Below are 17,064 nucleotides of genomic sequence, written 5' to 3' on the forward strand. Positions count from 1 at the left end.
AGCTATTCTGGCAGATTATAGAGAGCGCTTCTACCCTCAGCCGGGCAAGGACACCAAGCCAGCAGTGACTGCACCAGCTACTCCGGCACCTCTGCCAGTTTTTCCTGCAACGCCACAAATTCCTCTTCAGGCTCCAAAGAGTCCCCAGGTCCAGGCCTCTTTGGATGAGGCGGCAGAGGAAGGGGAGGTTCTCTCAGACCAGGATGAATGGGATGAGTATGTACTCCCAGCACCCCCTTCACCAGAGCCGTTGGCAGTCGAGTCTCCTCCTCAGGATATTGGCTCTTTCCATGACCTCTTGGAGAAAGCTGCAGCGAAGTTTGAGCTGCAGGTGCCATCTACGCAGCAGTCCTGCTTTCTATATGATTTCAAAGAGCCGCACAGAAAATCGGTCAGGGCTATACCGATTTTTGACCATGCCTGGAGTCAAGGGCTTAAGATAATGAAGAACCGAGTGACAGTGCGAGCGGTGTTACCAAAGCTGGACAAAAAAATATAAGGCGACAGAGGACGCTCCTATGTGCCTGGTGAGTCACCCAAAACCAGGCTCAGTGGTTTCCTAGGCTGCCCAGAGACGCTCCAAGAACCCTTCAGGGCCTTTATAGGCTCCTCCTGACAAATACGGAAGGCACCTGGATAACATCGGAAAGAGGTTCTCATCTATGTCTGCAATTGTAGTCCGTGCTGCAAATTCCTTGGTGCTACTGGGCAGGTACGACAGGCAGCTGTGGTCCGACATCTCGCACTCTGTGGATGAGCTTCCGGATTCCAGCAAGTCTGAAGCAAAAAAGATCCTTATGGGGGGTCAGCGGACCTCTGGAGAGGTGAATGACTACACCCCGGACATTGCAGCCATGGGATTTCAGCTTCTGGCTGGTTCAGCCGTCTTAAGGCGCCAGGCATGGCTTAAAGACACAAATTTCAGACTGGATGTCCAAACCAAGATCCTGGACATCCAGTACGATGGCCAAGACCTATTCGGCAAGCATGTCGACGATGCTCTTCAGGCGATTAAAGCTGATACTGATACTGCCAGGTCTTTGGGGTCCCTACAGTATAAACGCACTACCTTTCGAGGAGCCAGGGGTAGAGGCCACTCCTCCTTTCGTGGGGTTACCAATCTTTTCGATATCCAGCCTACTCCTCCCAGTACCAATCATCCAGACCCCAGTACCATCAAAGACAGCCTCCTGCGGCGGCATACAGCAGGCCTCCTAGAGGAAGATCGGGACGACAGTCTAAGGACACCTCGCGTAGGCAATGACAGCCCCCAGGGGCCGGCTACCTCTCCCTCCTTGACTCGTCACCTGCAACGTTGGAGGCAGATCACAAGCAACAAGTGGGTTCTGGATATCATAACTTATGGTCACCTGCTAGAGTTCACTTGCAGGCCTTTCGAAACTCCACCTTCCTGGGAGCATCAACAACATCTACATCTTCTCCTCCTGGAGATAGAGGGCATGTTATCCAAAGGGGTTATAGAGGTAGTCCCCTCTTCGCAACGAGCAAGCGGCTTTTATTCTTGGTTCTTCCTCATCAGAAAGAAGTCCCGTTTGTGGAGGCCCATCCTGGATCTGAGGTAGCTCAACAAATATCTCAAAAGGCAATCCTTTCGTATGGTAACATTGAAGGATGTCCTACAGCTTCTCAACAGAGGCGATTTCATGGCTTCCCTAGATCTGCAGGATGCGTATTTCTACATACCCGTTCACCATAAACGCAGAAATTTTTTGAGCTTCATGGTATCCGGCTGGCACTTTCAATTCAAAGTGCTACCCTTCGGACTCAAATCCGCCCCCCCGGATTTTCACAAAATGCTTAGCCCCAGTTGCAGCATATCTGAGATGCCTCAAACACCAGAAATTCCCATATCTGGACAACTGGTTGCTAAAGGCTCCAGACATCTCTACCTTATGCCACTCTCTCAGGACTACGTTACGTCTCTTCCAGCAACTAGGTCTCACTCTCAACAGAGAAAAGTCACAGCTTCAACCTACCAGAAGGATAGTTTTTCTGGGTGCTATATTGGACATGAATCTTGTAAAAGCCTTCCCTGCCGAGGAAATGTCAACTCAAGCTTCTGACCCTGGCAGACTCAGTTCGAAGAAAAAAGTCTCTTTCAGTTCGGAGGTTCAAGTCATTACTGGGGATGATGTCCTCCTGTATCAATCTAGTTCTGCACTGTCATCTTCGGATGCGCCCACTTCAGGAAGAGTTTGACAAATAGTGGAAGCAGGAGCAAGGTTCCTTCGGGGACATCATTCAGATAACAACAAGGTTGGTGACTCTCTCCATTGGTGATCAACACCTGCAAATATCTCAGAAGGTGTAGAATTCCTGAATCAAGTCCCTACGTTTACGATCACAACGGATGCTTTGATGGAGGGATCGGGAGCATGTCTTCAAGATCTTCAAGTTAGTGGCAGGTGGCCCCATTCTCATGCTGCGCTGCACATCAACCTCCTCGAACTCAGAGCTGTGTACCTTGCACTGCAAGCTTTTCTGCAGAGAATCCGAGGTTCATTGGTGCTTGTCCGGACACACAATACATCCACCATGCACTATATAAACAAACAAGGCGGAACTCGGTCTCACTTGCTTTCCACAGAAGCTCAAGTCATCTAGACATGGTGCATTCAGAATTCAGTGCACATACGGGCAGATCATCTTCTGGGAGTCAGCAACACCACAGCAGACTCACTAAGCAGGCTCAGAACATCTTCACATGAGTGGGAGCTGAACCAGACAACGCTGGGTGCAGTATTTTGCAAGTGAGGAACACCGAACCTGGACCTCTGTGCGACGTCTCAGAACGCGAAATGATGGTTTTATGCACGCTGGCATCACCAACCAGTGTCGTGGGGAAATGCCCTTTCGATAGCATGGTCAGGGATTTACGCTTACGCCTTTCGTCCGATACCTCTTCTTCCACGGGAAGCCAGGGCCAAGTGAGGCATCCGGATCCCAAGCCTCTCAGATTATGTGCATGGCTCCTGAGTTCAGTGAATTGGCCATCTAGATATCCCTGTTGACTGTCAAACTGTTTTGGCCAAAGCACGTGCAGATAGTACTAACAAGACGTATACCTTAAAATGGAAGTGGTTTTGTTTATGGTGTACTGCAAATAATATTCATCCACTTACATCTGCTCCACAGCAGGTCTTGCCGTACCTTCTCCACCTGGAAAGGTCTGGTCTTGCACATGCATCCATTAAGGTTCACCTAGCTGCCATTTCCAGGTATAGACGACTATCCAAAGGACCGTCCCTATGGTCTCATCGTCTTATCAAGCAGTTTATGAAGGGGTTGTTCCGATCCTTTCCTTCAGCCAAACGACCTCCTCCATCTTGGCAGCTGAATACAGTTCTGAGTCAGTTGATGAAGGAACCATTCAAGCCTATTCATAAATCAGACATTAAGTATCTTACCTGGAAGGTAGCGCTTCTCTTAGCATGAACATCCGCTCATTGAATAAGCGAGATCCAAGCCTTTACCATCCAAGAGCCTTTCATGAGGTTTACAGATGATAAAATCATCCTACGGACAAACCCAAAATGTATTCCCAAAGTGCCATCTGACTTACACATCAACGAGCCAGTAGTGCTAAAGACTTTCTTTCCGCGGCCTCAGACTGGGGCAGAAAGATCGCTGCATTCCTTGGACATCAAACAACGCCTTAAATTTCATTTGCAGCGAACATCTTCGATCGGAAAGCCGAGTCAACTGTTTGTAGCATTTAGTGCGCTCAGAAGAGGGCTTCCTGTTTCTAAACAAACCATCTCTAGATCGATTTCAACTGCCATAGCCTTTTGCCATCAGAAGGCTGGTCGCCCCTGGACACTAAGGTTCGTGCACATTCTACCCGAGTAGTGTCCACTTATTGTGCACTATTCTCTGGGGTATCCTTTCCAGACATCTGTCGAGCAGCCACATGGAGGACAACGCACGCCTTCACGATGCATTACTGCCTGGATGCTGAGACGCTCCGTGATGCTGCGGTGGGTCAAGCAGTTCTTAGACATTTGTTCAGATAAGGTGAGATGTTTGTTTCCCACCATCTGCTTCTGATATAATATCACATTTTCTTTTCATTTTTAACAAACCTTTCTTGCATATTCATGTATGTTTTAAAGGTTTATTTGTATTGCTCTGCACGTAACGGTCTAATGACAATGTTCTATGATGATTGGATAGACAGTATTTGTTGATGCAAAAAAAAAATTAGTTTCTGCTTGCTACTCTTATTCAAGCATGTGAATCTTTGAAAGTTCCAAAACTGGAGTAAGAAATAAGTACTTACCTGTTACTGTAGTTCTCCAGTACTGGAAGCTTTCAAAGATTCACATGGAGCCCGCCCGCCACCCCCGGAGGAGCTCACCTTCTCTCTTCTCAGTGTTCTGGGTTATTTCAGCACTTATGATTGGAAAATACTGGGAAGTATTCAAGCATGTGAATCTAAGTAACTTATTTCATACTGATTGCTACCAAGTGCTTTACTGGAGAACAGAGAGCTACAAGTATCCCGACCCATATATGTCTCTGCCTATGTAGTAAAATGCAGGTTTCCCAGAGGAAAGTGACTAAGGAATTCAGGTCCCTGCGATTAGTTAGTATTCTTTCACATTTAAGTGGATTCTGGATGGACTTAACATTTAATGAAGAATTTCTAATTTGTATATATGGCAACACTCCATATTTGGAGGGGAGACTTCTGACTTAAAACAAAAAGGGTTAGTTTCCCATTCTCCTGCCTAAAAAGTTGCTCCACTACATTGCAAGTTAATTGTGGCATTCCTTTTTCGCAATTTTTGTCTCTAAGTCTCCCTTTCAGGAGTTCCCATATGGTTGCAGGTATAATTATGGTCATTCAAAGTACCATCCTAAATCTGCCTCAGCTGTACCGAGTGCTGTACAGATGTTATGACAAAAGAAATGAGTGTCCATTGAGAGTCTCTTAGATATGACATTAGCTGCACTGATTCGCACAGATCTATACATACCACTTAGAACCCCAACACAATATAGAGCTGGCACTGGTGGGCCAGTTAATTCATAAATGTATGAAAGGTGCTTATAAAGTGTGCTATCACTCAAACAGAGCATCCTGGCATTTGCTCAGACACCAATCCTCTTTCATCAGCCGCAAATTGCAACCAAAAATAATCTAGAATAAAAATCAGAAAGACCCAATGAAGCCTGGCCACAAGTCTTGCGGGCGAATTGTGAACCACTTGAAGCCTATGTAGAAGTTGCTCAGGCATGCCTACATAGAGGCTGATACAGTAATCCAACCCAGGTGTTATGAACACAAAAGCTACAGTTTTTCTTGCAGCCAAAGGGAAAAAATTAAAACATTTTTTGAGTGATTTAATCATGGAGAAGCATGGAGCTGCTACCTATGGAACTTGTGGCCGAAAGGACAAACCATTTTCACATTTTACTACTAGATTTCTGACAACTTCTACTGGAGGCGAAGGAGGGGACAAAGGGTCAGGCCACCAGTTGTGAGAACATATTTTTCTTCCCAAACAGAAGTACTTCTATTTTAGACAAATTGCATTTCAGGTAATACTGGTGAAACGATTCTTGACATTTTGTCCTGAGCCAAAATATTTTTTTGCCAAAGATAAAATAAATTGGGTAGCATCTGCTCGGGAAGTGGTTGAAATACCAAAGACGTAATTCGGAGATACTAGTGTTAAATAGAGAATGACTGAGTTTCAAGCCCTGCTGAACACCTTTTTGAGTGTTTTGGCTTCGGAGGTGTACTACCCCATTGAACCAGTTGCCTCTTGTCTGCAAGTAAGGACATTAAACCAAGTCCAAGCCTTGCCAGTGATGCCAGTTTCAGCGAGATGCTGAAGGAGTTTGGAATGCGAGATTGTATCAAACGCTGCCCATAAATCCAAAATAATTAGGACAGCGTTTTGACCATTGTCCACAGTGTCACTTTTATTGTTTCAGATAAAAGAAAAAAAAAGATAAAGAAGGGCGTAATGCACACTAATGGGGCCCACTTGAAGAATGTGATAAGGGACTCCAAAGTCTCCAATTTGTCACAAATATTAATAGGCGTTTGTACAGGGTCCCTTGAACGGCTGGAACCCCACGGGGCTACATGGGCTTGCATTACACTCCTGTATTGGGTACCATTGGAGCCCAGGGTATCTTAGACCAGCAGAGCAGTAGGATTTTAGAAGATCCTGTGGTAACCAAAAGTGTGGAAGTTATATTCCCAAGAGAAGTGCAGGCATTAGGCAATTTCTTCAATAGTATCATACCTCAAAAAACTCTTCACCGTACAGAAGTTGTACATTATCTAAAAATGGTTATAATCATATCACATTGCTGATGTAAATTATTTGGGGAAAAACAGTCCTGAACGACCTGATCTCCAGCTGTCTCTTGCGGTGAATTTATTGCGCACATATTCACTGCTACCGATAATGCAGACAAAAATCAATCTAAAGAAGGTACCGAGGTGTGTCGCACTCTGAAGTGCTCCTTGATTCAATGGTGAAGAGTTGGCAGACGCCTACGGTGAATAAACTTAAGAAAGCAAGCGGCAGTTTTCAGACTAACCACTAGATGGCAGGAAAATATAACAGATGAATGCTGCGAATACAGAGATGTCCAGTCTTTGCGAGCAAAATAGTCTTTGACCATGGTCCAAACGCCATCTCAGGTGGCCCAGGTAGACAACTCACAAGCCTCTACAGCCTGGGCGTTATGTTTAATGAATCGGCTGACGCGGTTACACGTTTTGCCTAAATCCAAAGGCTGAATTATAAAAGGGCTAGGTTATCAACCGTGAAGCAGAGAGGTACAGGAGCAACACCAACAGAACAACCTAGATGCATACAGAATAGCAAAGGTCTTGCTCACCACCTCACACAACAGTCTCCTTCCTTGTCAGTGACCTTTATCCGTGTTAGGACTAAATAAACCAGTTTCACTTTCCTGTGTAATTTTATGCCACTGCAGTATATATTTATGGGAGATTAGCTCCCAGGCCAGGAATGATTAATGAATTTGTTGAGATTGCTTACTTAGCCTTGCGAGTTTGTAATTGTTCTGAAGCACATCAGGTTGTGAGCGTTCACACATTTCCTCTACATCCCTTCTCAAACCTGGAAATGTTCAGAGATTTACGCCACTAAAGAGCAGGAGTAAAATCCCCTTTCCATGAATTGAAGTGAAAGAGAACACACTAAACATCATGAGGATGTTTCTTCGGGGGGAATATTTTCCCCTTGAATTAAAAAAAGAAAATTTAAAATAAGCAATTGCACATGTTGTTTGCAGATTATATTGTGCTTGCAATTCTGCCTTTGGCAAAATGCTCAAATCAAAAAGTCGCATGACTTTCTCCAACAGCGCCTTGTAACCTGCGACTGGCGCGTGCCAAAAAAGAATACCATCTGAATACTCAAAAAGAAAATGTAAACGTACGTACAAGCAGAAGAGATTCTCCAAACATACTCTGACATTTTTTGTGTATGAATTAGTCTCATTGATTTTAAAATATCAATCTCTCCTCCGCTGCAATATTATACGCCCTACAGGCTTCTTCTGTCAAAGCGCAAACTTAGAGAAAGCAGCAGAGTGCTGAACATTACTGTTTTTGGGGGAAGGGAGGGGACACGGTAGATAGTAGTGCTTAATTTGTAAAAAAAAAAAAAAAAATGCCTGGGCCCTTGTCGGGAGGCCACTGCAGCTTGCACCACCCATTGCTCCCACCAACACTGCCAGTGAGAACACCAACATAACTACCAATGTCACTCTCCTACAACTGTGATAGTTCAGACTTTTAATATATATATATATATATATCCTTAAAAAGGGACTAATACCTACCACCCAAGCTATTTTTATAGGATAGGGAAGCAGATTTGAGTCATTTTAATGTATATGGAATTATTAAGCAGCTGTTGTTGTGCTCATCACAAAATTATTCAAACAATGCCACCATGTGCCAGCCAGTCAGAAATTCCAGTGTTAACAATAAAGTGCCGGTGGTGAGCATCAGAAACCACTGGCTCAAATTAAGCACTGGTACATAGTCTCCAAGACAGTGTTCAACAAGTGGGAATTACACTAATAAAAATCACATATTACATTTCACATGTTTAGACACATGAAGATTCTGACTTGCCCAGAATCACATGTTGAATCAAGCACTAATTCATACCAGTTTCTCAAGTTCGAAATTTGACAGCTCTAGCCACAAGGTCACATCTGCCATCCAGCAGTGATCTCTTTTGATCATGCTGGGCCAATCACGAAACTCCCTGCTTCCAAGCAGCATTCCACTCTAAAATGTCCTTAAAGGCTTTTTCTACGATTCAAAATAATCTCCTCTGATTATATTAGGTTGACCAACCATGTATCACCTTGATTCCAAGAAGTAGAAGTTTCAGTGATTGGAGTAATAAGGACCTATCAGGGTACAAACTGATACTTTGTCAACCTATTAAAGAGTTGCACTCTCTCTAGAGCACCAGTGCATGAACCTTCAACCTGCTCTGATCAGAATCGCTTACCCTCTCATGTCACTCCTCACAGACGTTGTTAGTGGTAGGTCTCGTTTTCAAGAGCTAATACATTGTGCAGCACCACCACAATATGGGGGAATTAAATTGGTAAAGGTAAATTGAATAAATGCATTGAACATCACCCATCCCAACTTGGAAATACCAACATAATCAAGACAATGTGGACAGAAGCGCACTGCACACACTTGCGCTCAGTTCAGTCTTGGTTGGCTCCGTATTAAAACCACAACCTCTCCATACCAGCTAGCATGGTTCGCACAACTGATTACACTGGCATTGCTCACAATCAAACATATCCTGATCAAACAGAAATAAAGCTAACACTCACCTCCTTCTCCAGCTATGATGAGCTAATCCAAGATACCCAATGCTCCACCAGAATCAGACCCAAATTCGAGCTGGTAACCTAGTTTAACTCTTCAAAGCCTTGTGGAACTGAACAGATTTTAACCCCCAACCCCCCACAAAACACCACTTTTAAGGCATACTCGGCTTGCTTTCATTCACACTCACTAACCCTCATCAACCTCAGCCTAGTGTAAATTTACAACCTACATCCTAGTCCCACCACCCATATTTAAAGCACTAACAACAGGAGAGAACAAAGTGAAAGAAAATAGGAGTTATGTTGATATTTCAAGGTGAAATAAATTGGAATAGCCGCTGTGATAGGTTGCAATTTAAAAAACCTGCTGTGAGTATGTAGCTAGCTGAGTTTGTTGAAACATTCAGTAGTTAATGAAAATTAGCTGATGCAAGGTAGCCAGTGAGTGAACGGGCCCCTGTTGTATCTACATGCTTAAAGTAACTAAGTGCTGACATTATTAAGTGGTGAGGCTGGCACGGGTTAACAATATATGTGCTCTGGCTTTATCAGCAAGTAAGGCGTTCATTGCAGAGTGCATGTAGGTCATGAGGAAGGATTGCATATAAACACATAAGGGAGAGGTTTATTTCTATGGGCAGCTAGATAATGAAAGGTTAAATCTTGCACTGTGGACCGGTCCATGAGAAGAATCTGTGAAGTTGAAGCGAGGGACATGACTGCACCATTGTAACTGAAAGCTGAGCCTAGTCCCTATTGAGACTTAGTCTATGGTGCAGCTGAGATTTGGCTGGCACCTTTGACATCCCTATAGTTATCTAAAAGTGACCATATTGACATTATATTGTGTGGATTGATAACAAACTAATTTTAAAGTGGCGCACTAAAAGTCAATACTAAAGTGCATTCACTATAATGTAATATTTTATCAGTGTGTGATATAACCATATTAACTGAAATATAATCATTTATGACCACTTAATGTTTTTATGATGTTAGAGAATAGTTAACTTTGAAAGGATAATGAATTTCAGAATGGATGTGCACTAAATGTCATAGGCTAATGTTCATAAACATAGAAAAAGGACAACAATGTTACTTCAACTGAGCACACTGCATGACAGCGATCATCAGGGCTAAGAACGTAAGTAAAATCAATTCTTAAAGCCAGACTCATGCCTGTTAAATAAATTGCTTCCTTATAACAGCTGCTATACATCCCTGATTAGGAAAACATAAAAAGGCACCCCCCACTGCTTTTATTCAACCCTCGCAAAAAAAAACGGGACATGAGCTGAATTTCCTGAAATCAGGTGAAAAACCGGGTCTGTCCTTGCAAATCCAAGACGCCGGGTCACCCTAATTAAATGTGTGCAATTTAATTTTGACTTTTCTTTAGTTCAGTCTTGCTAGGCCACAGTCTCATAAACTTAGGACAGCTGTTTTCTTTTTGCTAGCATGTCCTTTCCTTATAGATGTCAATTCCATAAAATGTTAATTTGGAAATAGACATGCTGTTGTTTTACTCACAGAGAGCCTGAGAAAGTAACCTTGAAGACAGTACATGGAGAACGTGAAGATTAGCTGAAGTCATAACTGTTGCAAAGTTGTCAAGGACAACAAGGATGGATGCCTTCCCCTAGGGACAATACATGGTTGTTGCAGATGCCTGTTGCATAATGTGAAGTGACTAGACAATGAAACCTGATCTATTTGGCATTACCAATGGATAAATTATCATTTACTTTGGACTTAAATTTATTGTTTTCAGTTATCTGTAGTAGGAGAGCTCCCTTGGACTTTGAGAGGCATAGACCTCTTTACCCTTGCCCGCACTTTCCCAGTGCCTTCTGAGAGAACTTTGATTTTTTTTTGACGCATGAGAAAACTCTTGAACGAGCTTCTGAGATGCTGATACCTCCCCTTTTCATTTACTTTTTGCCAACTGTAGTTAGTTTCACGTTGCACCAGGTGCAATTTTTCCAACTTCTTTTTGTCCTTTATTTCCTCATAACTTTTTGTCCCCATATTTGGTAGCTCCACATATGTCAATTAGTGACTTGCTGTTGGAGGGTTTCCCCATTGCTTAGATAGATATTTAGATGATTCCTAAATTGCCCCAATGTTTAGAAGAGTTGGCCAGCATTTATTCAGAGCACGAGTTCTTGCCTTTATTGTTCTGTAACCCTTTAACTCTGTTTCCGATTTGGGTTTTCATTGTGTGGCCAAATTGGTCATACTGTAAATTAAATGTTGTCATGTTCACTGCTTCTACCCCCTGCTCGGGTGAAAAGATTTGTCAACCTCATTTAGAGCATACCTAAAATGCTCCCCCACCTATAATAATGGGCCTGTTGCAAACTTTCATCAGCCTCATGAATCACCGAGCGGGTGTTCTATCTCTGTTTGAAGACGTGGATGATTGAGGACTGCAATGAATTCATGCCCCAGTGGGGATTCTTCTGCTCATTCTAAGCAGCTACACTAATGTGTGTCTTCCTTCCTATGGGCTCCATTTGTGCTTGATTTTGTCCCTGCTCACATCACGTTTCTATGCCTGAGCAGGTAGTGAAGACAGGATCAACAATATCTGCATTATCAATTTCAGCTTTGACCTCGGAAAGTTTTTTGCGCTAATGGTAGTATAATACAGAAGGACTAGAGAAATAGTTTTTCTGTTGAGTTAAGGACTATTTTAATGTGGAGGCCCAGGTTTAGAATGAGTTTTACAAGTACAGGAAGAGGAACAACTGATGAAATGGAAAAAATAAAGATGACAGGCTCAAGCCCAAAGATAATGTGCAGAGATTGTATCCTGAAGTCTTTTGTTGTATTGGATATTTCAGGGACTTCCTCTATAATGCCTATCTACTGTAAAAGAGAGTTCAAGAATCAAATTGGAGCTTTGCCTGCGATGAATACGTTTTCTGTACTTTCTTTATATAGGATAGCAGAGCTGTGAAGAAGAATGACCAACAGGTGTATCAAGGAATGATTGCAAATAGCACAGACTATTGACAGCTACACTGGTTAGTATTCCAACCTATCGTTTTTCACCCACTGTGTCACACGAGACAAAACCTGGTTCATGGAAATCATTATTGACCCTCCTAATCAAGGGGAGTGTCCATCCTGGACAGCCAGGTGAAGTCTACTTCAGAAGAGAACACAAACAACTTATTTTGATCTCAGCCATGTGTTATAGCTTGGCTGTGTGAGCTGTCACAGACAGCAGGGGACTCAATTCTGAGCATACTGTAGGCCACTTAGGGTGTTACTTCAGATGCACAAAGGATGATAGGAGGAATACTTGCAAATAGTCCAGACGATTCTTGCCTGTAGACTGAGATCCCCTCGAGACCCATGTTGCCTGTTAAGGGGTCCGCAAGTGTTTAGAAAATTAAATAATATTAGCAGATTTAAAAAGTGTAAAAACATAGAAAACAAACTGTAAAAACTGACAATTTTAAAATGCTACATAAATATCAAGTCATTTGTAATTGAAGGCTAAAAAGTAAAATGGTATTCTTAGTTGAGGCCTGCCAAACAGAATCTAGTATTTACAACGGAAATACTGGCATTCGTGGACAAAACTAAGATATGCCTTAGGATAAAAAATGATGACGTGATAGAGTAAAGGCTACCATATCACTTGATCTTGTACAAATGAAAGCACATTTTGAAAAGCTCCAAATTTCCCATCAGAATGAAAAACTTGATTTTTTTTATTTTCTTTGGTCAATTAAATAAAATATATCATAATTTGTGCACATTTGCTGTATACTTGTTTCTGCATTTTGTGTATTGTTTTGAGGTTCAAACGGGGGAAATTTCTTTGACGGGATTGCCGGCTTCCAGTAGTGATTTAGTTATGGCCAACGGAAGTCAAAAACATAAGAACTGCTGATTTAAGTAGCTGCCATTCGCTCTGGGCAGCGTTCCAACACATCGTTTTACCAAAACAAAGGGTTTGCAACCAGAACCTGTTATATTTATTTTCAAATTGATTGCACTCTTCGTGAGATTTTGTAACCTATGACAGATATAAGATATGTATAGTATCGTATTTCACTCGGGATTAACATCCCAACATTAGTTACAGAACAACGTGGTTGGTGGCAGTCTTTAAAATATATATCTATATTTTTAGTTTGATATCTCATCATGAGCACTGTAATATACCCGAGAGGCTGGCATTAATCATACAGCAGAATCATAATTTCAAAATATATTGTAACTAGAACCAGGTCTCCCTTTAAACTCAAAGAGTACGAAAGTGATTTTTTGAAAAATGTTATTGTCAGGTATCTGGTTTCATAAGAGACTGTCCTTTGGTGCCCCATGGAATCACCAGCTAGAGCATGTGTTAATTACACCACAGAAACCCCATCTCCTTCAGTACACCATATTTCATCTTGCTGACTGTACTGCACATCAGAATAACCAATTTAACTCAACTAACCACCATATCAAACCTCAACCTACCTATTGAAGCATATCTCCAAGTCAGAAGTAAAGTGCATAACACCTTAACAGCTCAACTCTTTCGCACCAAAATGTCTTCCAAAATATCCACTAGAACACATAACCACTGTTGTAACCACTATCCAACATCTCATTTTAACCACTAGGTAAACATTTAACGTAAATAACATCTGAATTTACCCAATAGACAACATCTCATCTTAACCACTAGAGAATCTCTTAATTTAACTGTCACATGACATCTCCATCCCAGCCTTCCGTGCCTTCAGAGGATCAATTCTGTGTACAATTATTTCTGTGATTGGTGCCTTTGAAAATGCATTGTCAGTGTATATTTAGGATACTGCTTCCATATGGTCGAGGTTCCCCAACAACAAATACTCCACAGGTTATTCAACCTCATCTCTCGCCCCTGGATGACTGAATGTCCACTTACTTACCTAACACATCTTCACATGCAGTTACATTCTTTGCGTCCAGACTTTGAAGTATGTTGCTGTTGGCAAAAAGATATCACAGGTAAGAGGAGGTTGTACACATAAGAGGAAAAAGTGGTGGAGAAGGTGGTGTATGGCATTTTCACAGAAATAGCAAGTGTGTAAGGCACTTTTATTGTATTCAGAACTCACTTGGTGGTGTCATTCACTGGTTTGGAGAGTAAAGTGCACTGTTTACCAGACGGATCCCATCCACAGTAGGGGTCGCGGGCCAAGACGCATTCCCAACAGGCATTGCCATACTGTGAACAGTTCGCAAGAGGAAGCCTGGTGACCTCAGTTTCGGTACTCGCATAAAGGTGCCCCTGAAAGAGACACAGATTAGTTGTGAGAGAGTCACACAACTTTTCCAAAATTTGAGGAAACTCTGGCATTGAGTGGTGTATTAAATAAACTCTGCTCATCCGACGATGCACCTGACTATTTCAACAGGCAATTTAGTAACTGAGGTGAGATGGAGTGAGCTTGGGCATGGAAATTATCTCATCGGGCATTATATTTTCCATAGTGTGTCAATAAGGAAAAGAAACATGTCATGGTTCCTGTCATGTTAAAGATGACATGAATACATACTTCCTTCAGTCAAACGTCTGGGCGACATGCATGGGTTTGGAAAAATTCTCTAGATTTAAGCCAAGAAAGTAAAATCACCAAAATGCCAAGTGGCATCAGAGGGCTGAGCCTTTTTCTCGTTCCCTTAGTTGCTAAATAGCATTTTATTTTTTGCGGAGGGATGTAGTGAAAGGACACGAAGTGCAACCTAAAGGAATTAAACAGAAGTTTCAGAGCTCTGTTTACATGCTGATTCTGCCAGTGTCTTCATGACTTTGAGAGCAGGACCAGCAGGAACATAGACAGGCTTACCAAAGGGCAAGCCAGGAGTAGTACGCGCTGCCTCTTACTGCCCCTATTCGAAGTCCATGAAATGGCTGCAAAGCCAAAAAGAGGGACTGTGATACATTGGCACTTAAAATACCTACTTTAGCTGTTCACATCACAAGGGCTTGAGGCTGTTTGCTTTAACTTCAAGGAATGTCGTTATACAGAGAAAGAGGGAGATTTTGATGGAGAGAGATAGAGTGAATGAGACTACTTAGCATGCCAGAGCTAAACAAGCATTGGTAAGGCAATAGGTCTCTCTTCCCTGCCCATTTTTGGCTATGATAAAGTTTTTGTAATGTTTTTTGTAAACCTTTATATATATTCACTTGAAAAACCAAAGGTTACAAGGATGTTATAGGTAGGCTTACATTTTAAATGTACGAAATCATAGAAATTCAGCTGATATTATTAGTTATTTCAGGTAACTATAACTTGTGCACTAAAGTAACTATTATTAGCATCCCAGTCGTGCACAGTTATCTTATCAATAATTTTACTGCAGCTGTTACAATGACATTATCAATGGTGTTCTAAAAGATGCCATGTGTGCTGTACTACCTGGGGTCAATAGCAGTGCTTGGCGAGGGTGTGAGGTATAGTTACCTTAGTGCACGAATTAAAGTTACTTGGAATAATTCTAACTATAACAGCTGAACTTCAATGGTTTTGTACGTTTAAAATGTAAGACTAACTATATCGTCCATGTAAGCTTGAGTTTTTTAAGTGCATTTCTACGTTTTTTAATTCTGTTTCCTAACTATAATGTCCATGAAGGCTTTGTTTCTTTCAGTGAGTTTCTATGTTTGTTTCATGTAAACTAATTTTAATTACTATATGTTAATCCAACCACAGCTGCTCACAGCCTTTGGCTGTGGGCAGCAGGGTTTGGCCATCCCCCTATAACCACCCACCCCGCCATGCATGGTCTTCAGCCAGGCCCTGTGGCCAAAGTACTATAACCACTTAACCCTGTAGCCAGGTTCTGCTGTCAACCACCTTTATGCTCCAATCCCGCCCAATGCATGGCCGAAGGGATTTGGAGCTTAAAGTTGGGAACATTAAATATATATTTAGGGGGGATGGATGGGCCCCATGGTCCCTTGGGATCACCTCCACCTGTGGCCAGACCCTGCGGCCAACCACCTATAACCACCCACCCCGCGCCCTGCAGCTGGTGTCCCTGTGACCCAATTACCTGCTATATGATGATGTTAGTGTTTGTTAGGCGGATAGACTAGTGTAGTAAGCAAAGAACAATCATAGCTCCTGGCAGGGTACCATGAATACAGAATATTTGTAATAAGCGTCACTTTAAGTGAAGATGCCTGTTTATGTCCTGTTACCGTGGATAACAAGCAGCTTCATGAGGAGTGTAAAGTGCTATGAGGAGGAATGCTTTGTGAAGGTAGAGCACTTTGGGGGCCACCGGAGGGAGACTTGTAAGGGTAGAATGTGATGGTAACAAAGTAATGATGACTGTGTTTTTGGATGAGGGTACAAAGCAATGATGACCATGCACGTGGAGACTGTGAGCACAATAAAATGTATGAGGGGGAAAGTGTTAGAAGGGTAAAGTGCTATGGGAACTGCACAGGCGCTGAGGGTGAACAACCTCTTTTTACTGAATGTTTGTTGAGAAGTCATAGCAATTTTCATAACTATGCATGCACACTGAAATGAGTAGATTTCAGCTGACCAGTAAAGGCCTGAGAGTGAGAAAACACAAGTTGCGAAGCACTATAAATGAGTGTGAAAGGTTATATGAAGTGTGCATCTGAGGATGATTTTAAGGGGAGGCAGTAGTTAAGGCAAATGAGACAGGGTGTTTAGACAAAATATAGGAGAAACAATATTGTGTGGACAAAATATTGTGCATCGAATATTGAGGGCAAAAATATTGTGAAGGTAAGTTTTTACAGGTAAGCAGAGTTTTACTATATATATATATATATAGAACTCCACATATCTGTACCTTGACAATATATATATCTATATCACCATGGTATGTGGAGTTAGGAATAGCAAATCTATACTTACCTATTTGCACTTACCTTCTCAATATTTTGGTCCTCTGTATTTTTACACGATATTCTGTCCACATGATATTTTTGTTTCTGATATTCTGTCTGTGATCCTGAGACGGTCTACAGCACTGCCAGCTGGCCAATGCTACTGATTCAAGACTTTGGATTCTCTGTTTGTAGCAAAGCACCAGTTAACGGGAGTAAACCTGCTGCTTTTGGGAGAAGGTGTTGATTAAAACTACATTCTGAAACCTACGTCAGGCCTCACTTAGTGTACTGTTGAATGTACTACATTA

General features: G+C 42.2%; 1 protein-coding gene across 2 annotated transcripts in view; it reads right to left on the bottom strand.

Moving 5' to 3' along the window:
* LOC138268424 (semaphorin-7A-like) overlaps positions 1-17,064 on the bottom strand; it is a 187,968-nt gene that overhangs the window by 18,942 nt on the left and 151,962 nt on the right. For both annotated transcript variants that reach the window (XM_069218045.1, XM_069218046.1), the window contains exons 12-13: positions 13,995-14,167; positions 13,806-13,861 (exon numbers count right to left, since the gene is read on the bottom strand). In XM_069218045.1, coding sequence (XP_069074146.1) covers positions 13,806-13,861; positions 13,995-14,167 — 229 coding nt within the window. The remainder of the gene's footprint in view (positions 1-13,805; positions 13,862-13,994; positions 14,168-17,064) is intronic.

The sequence above is a fragment of the Pleurodeles waltl genome, chromosome 12 (genome assembly GCF_031143425.1).
Source record: "Pleurodeles waltl isolate 20211129_DDA chromosome 12, aPleWal1.hap1.20221129, whole genome shotgun sequence".
NCBI classification, from domain to species: Eukaryota; Metazoa; Chordata; class Amphibia; order Caudata; family Salamandridae; genus Pleurodeles; species Pleurodeles waltl.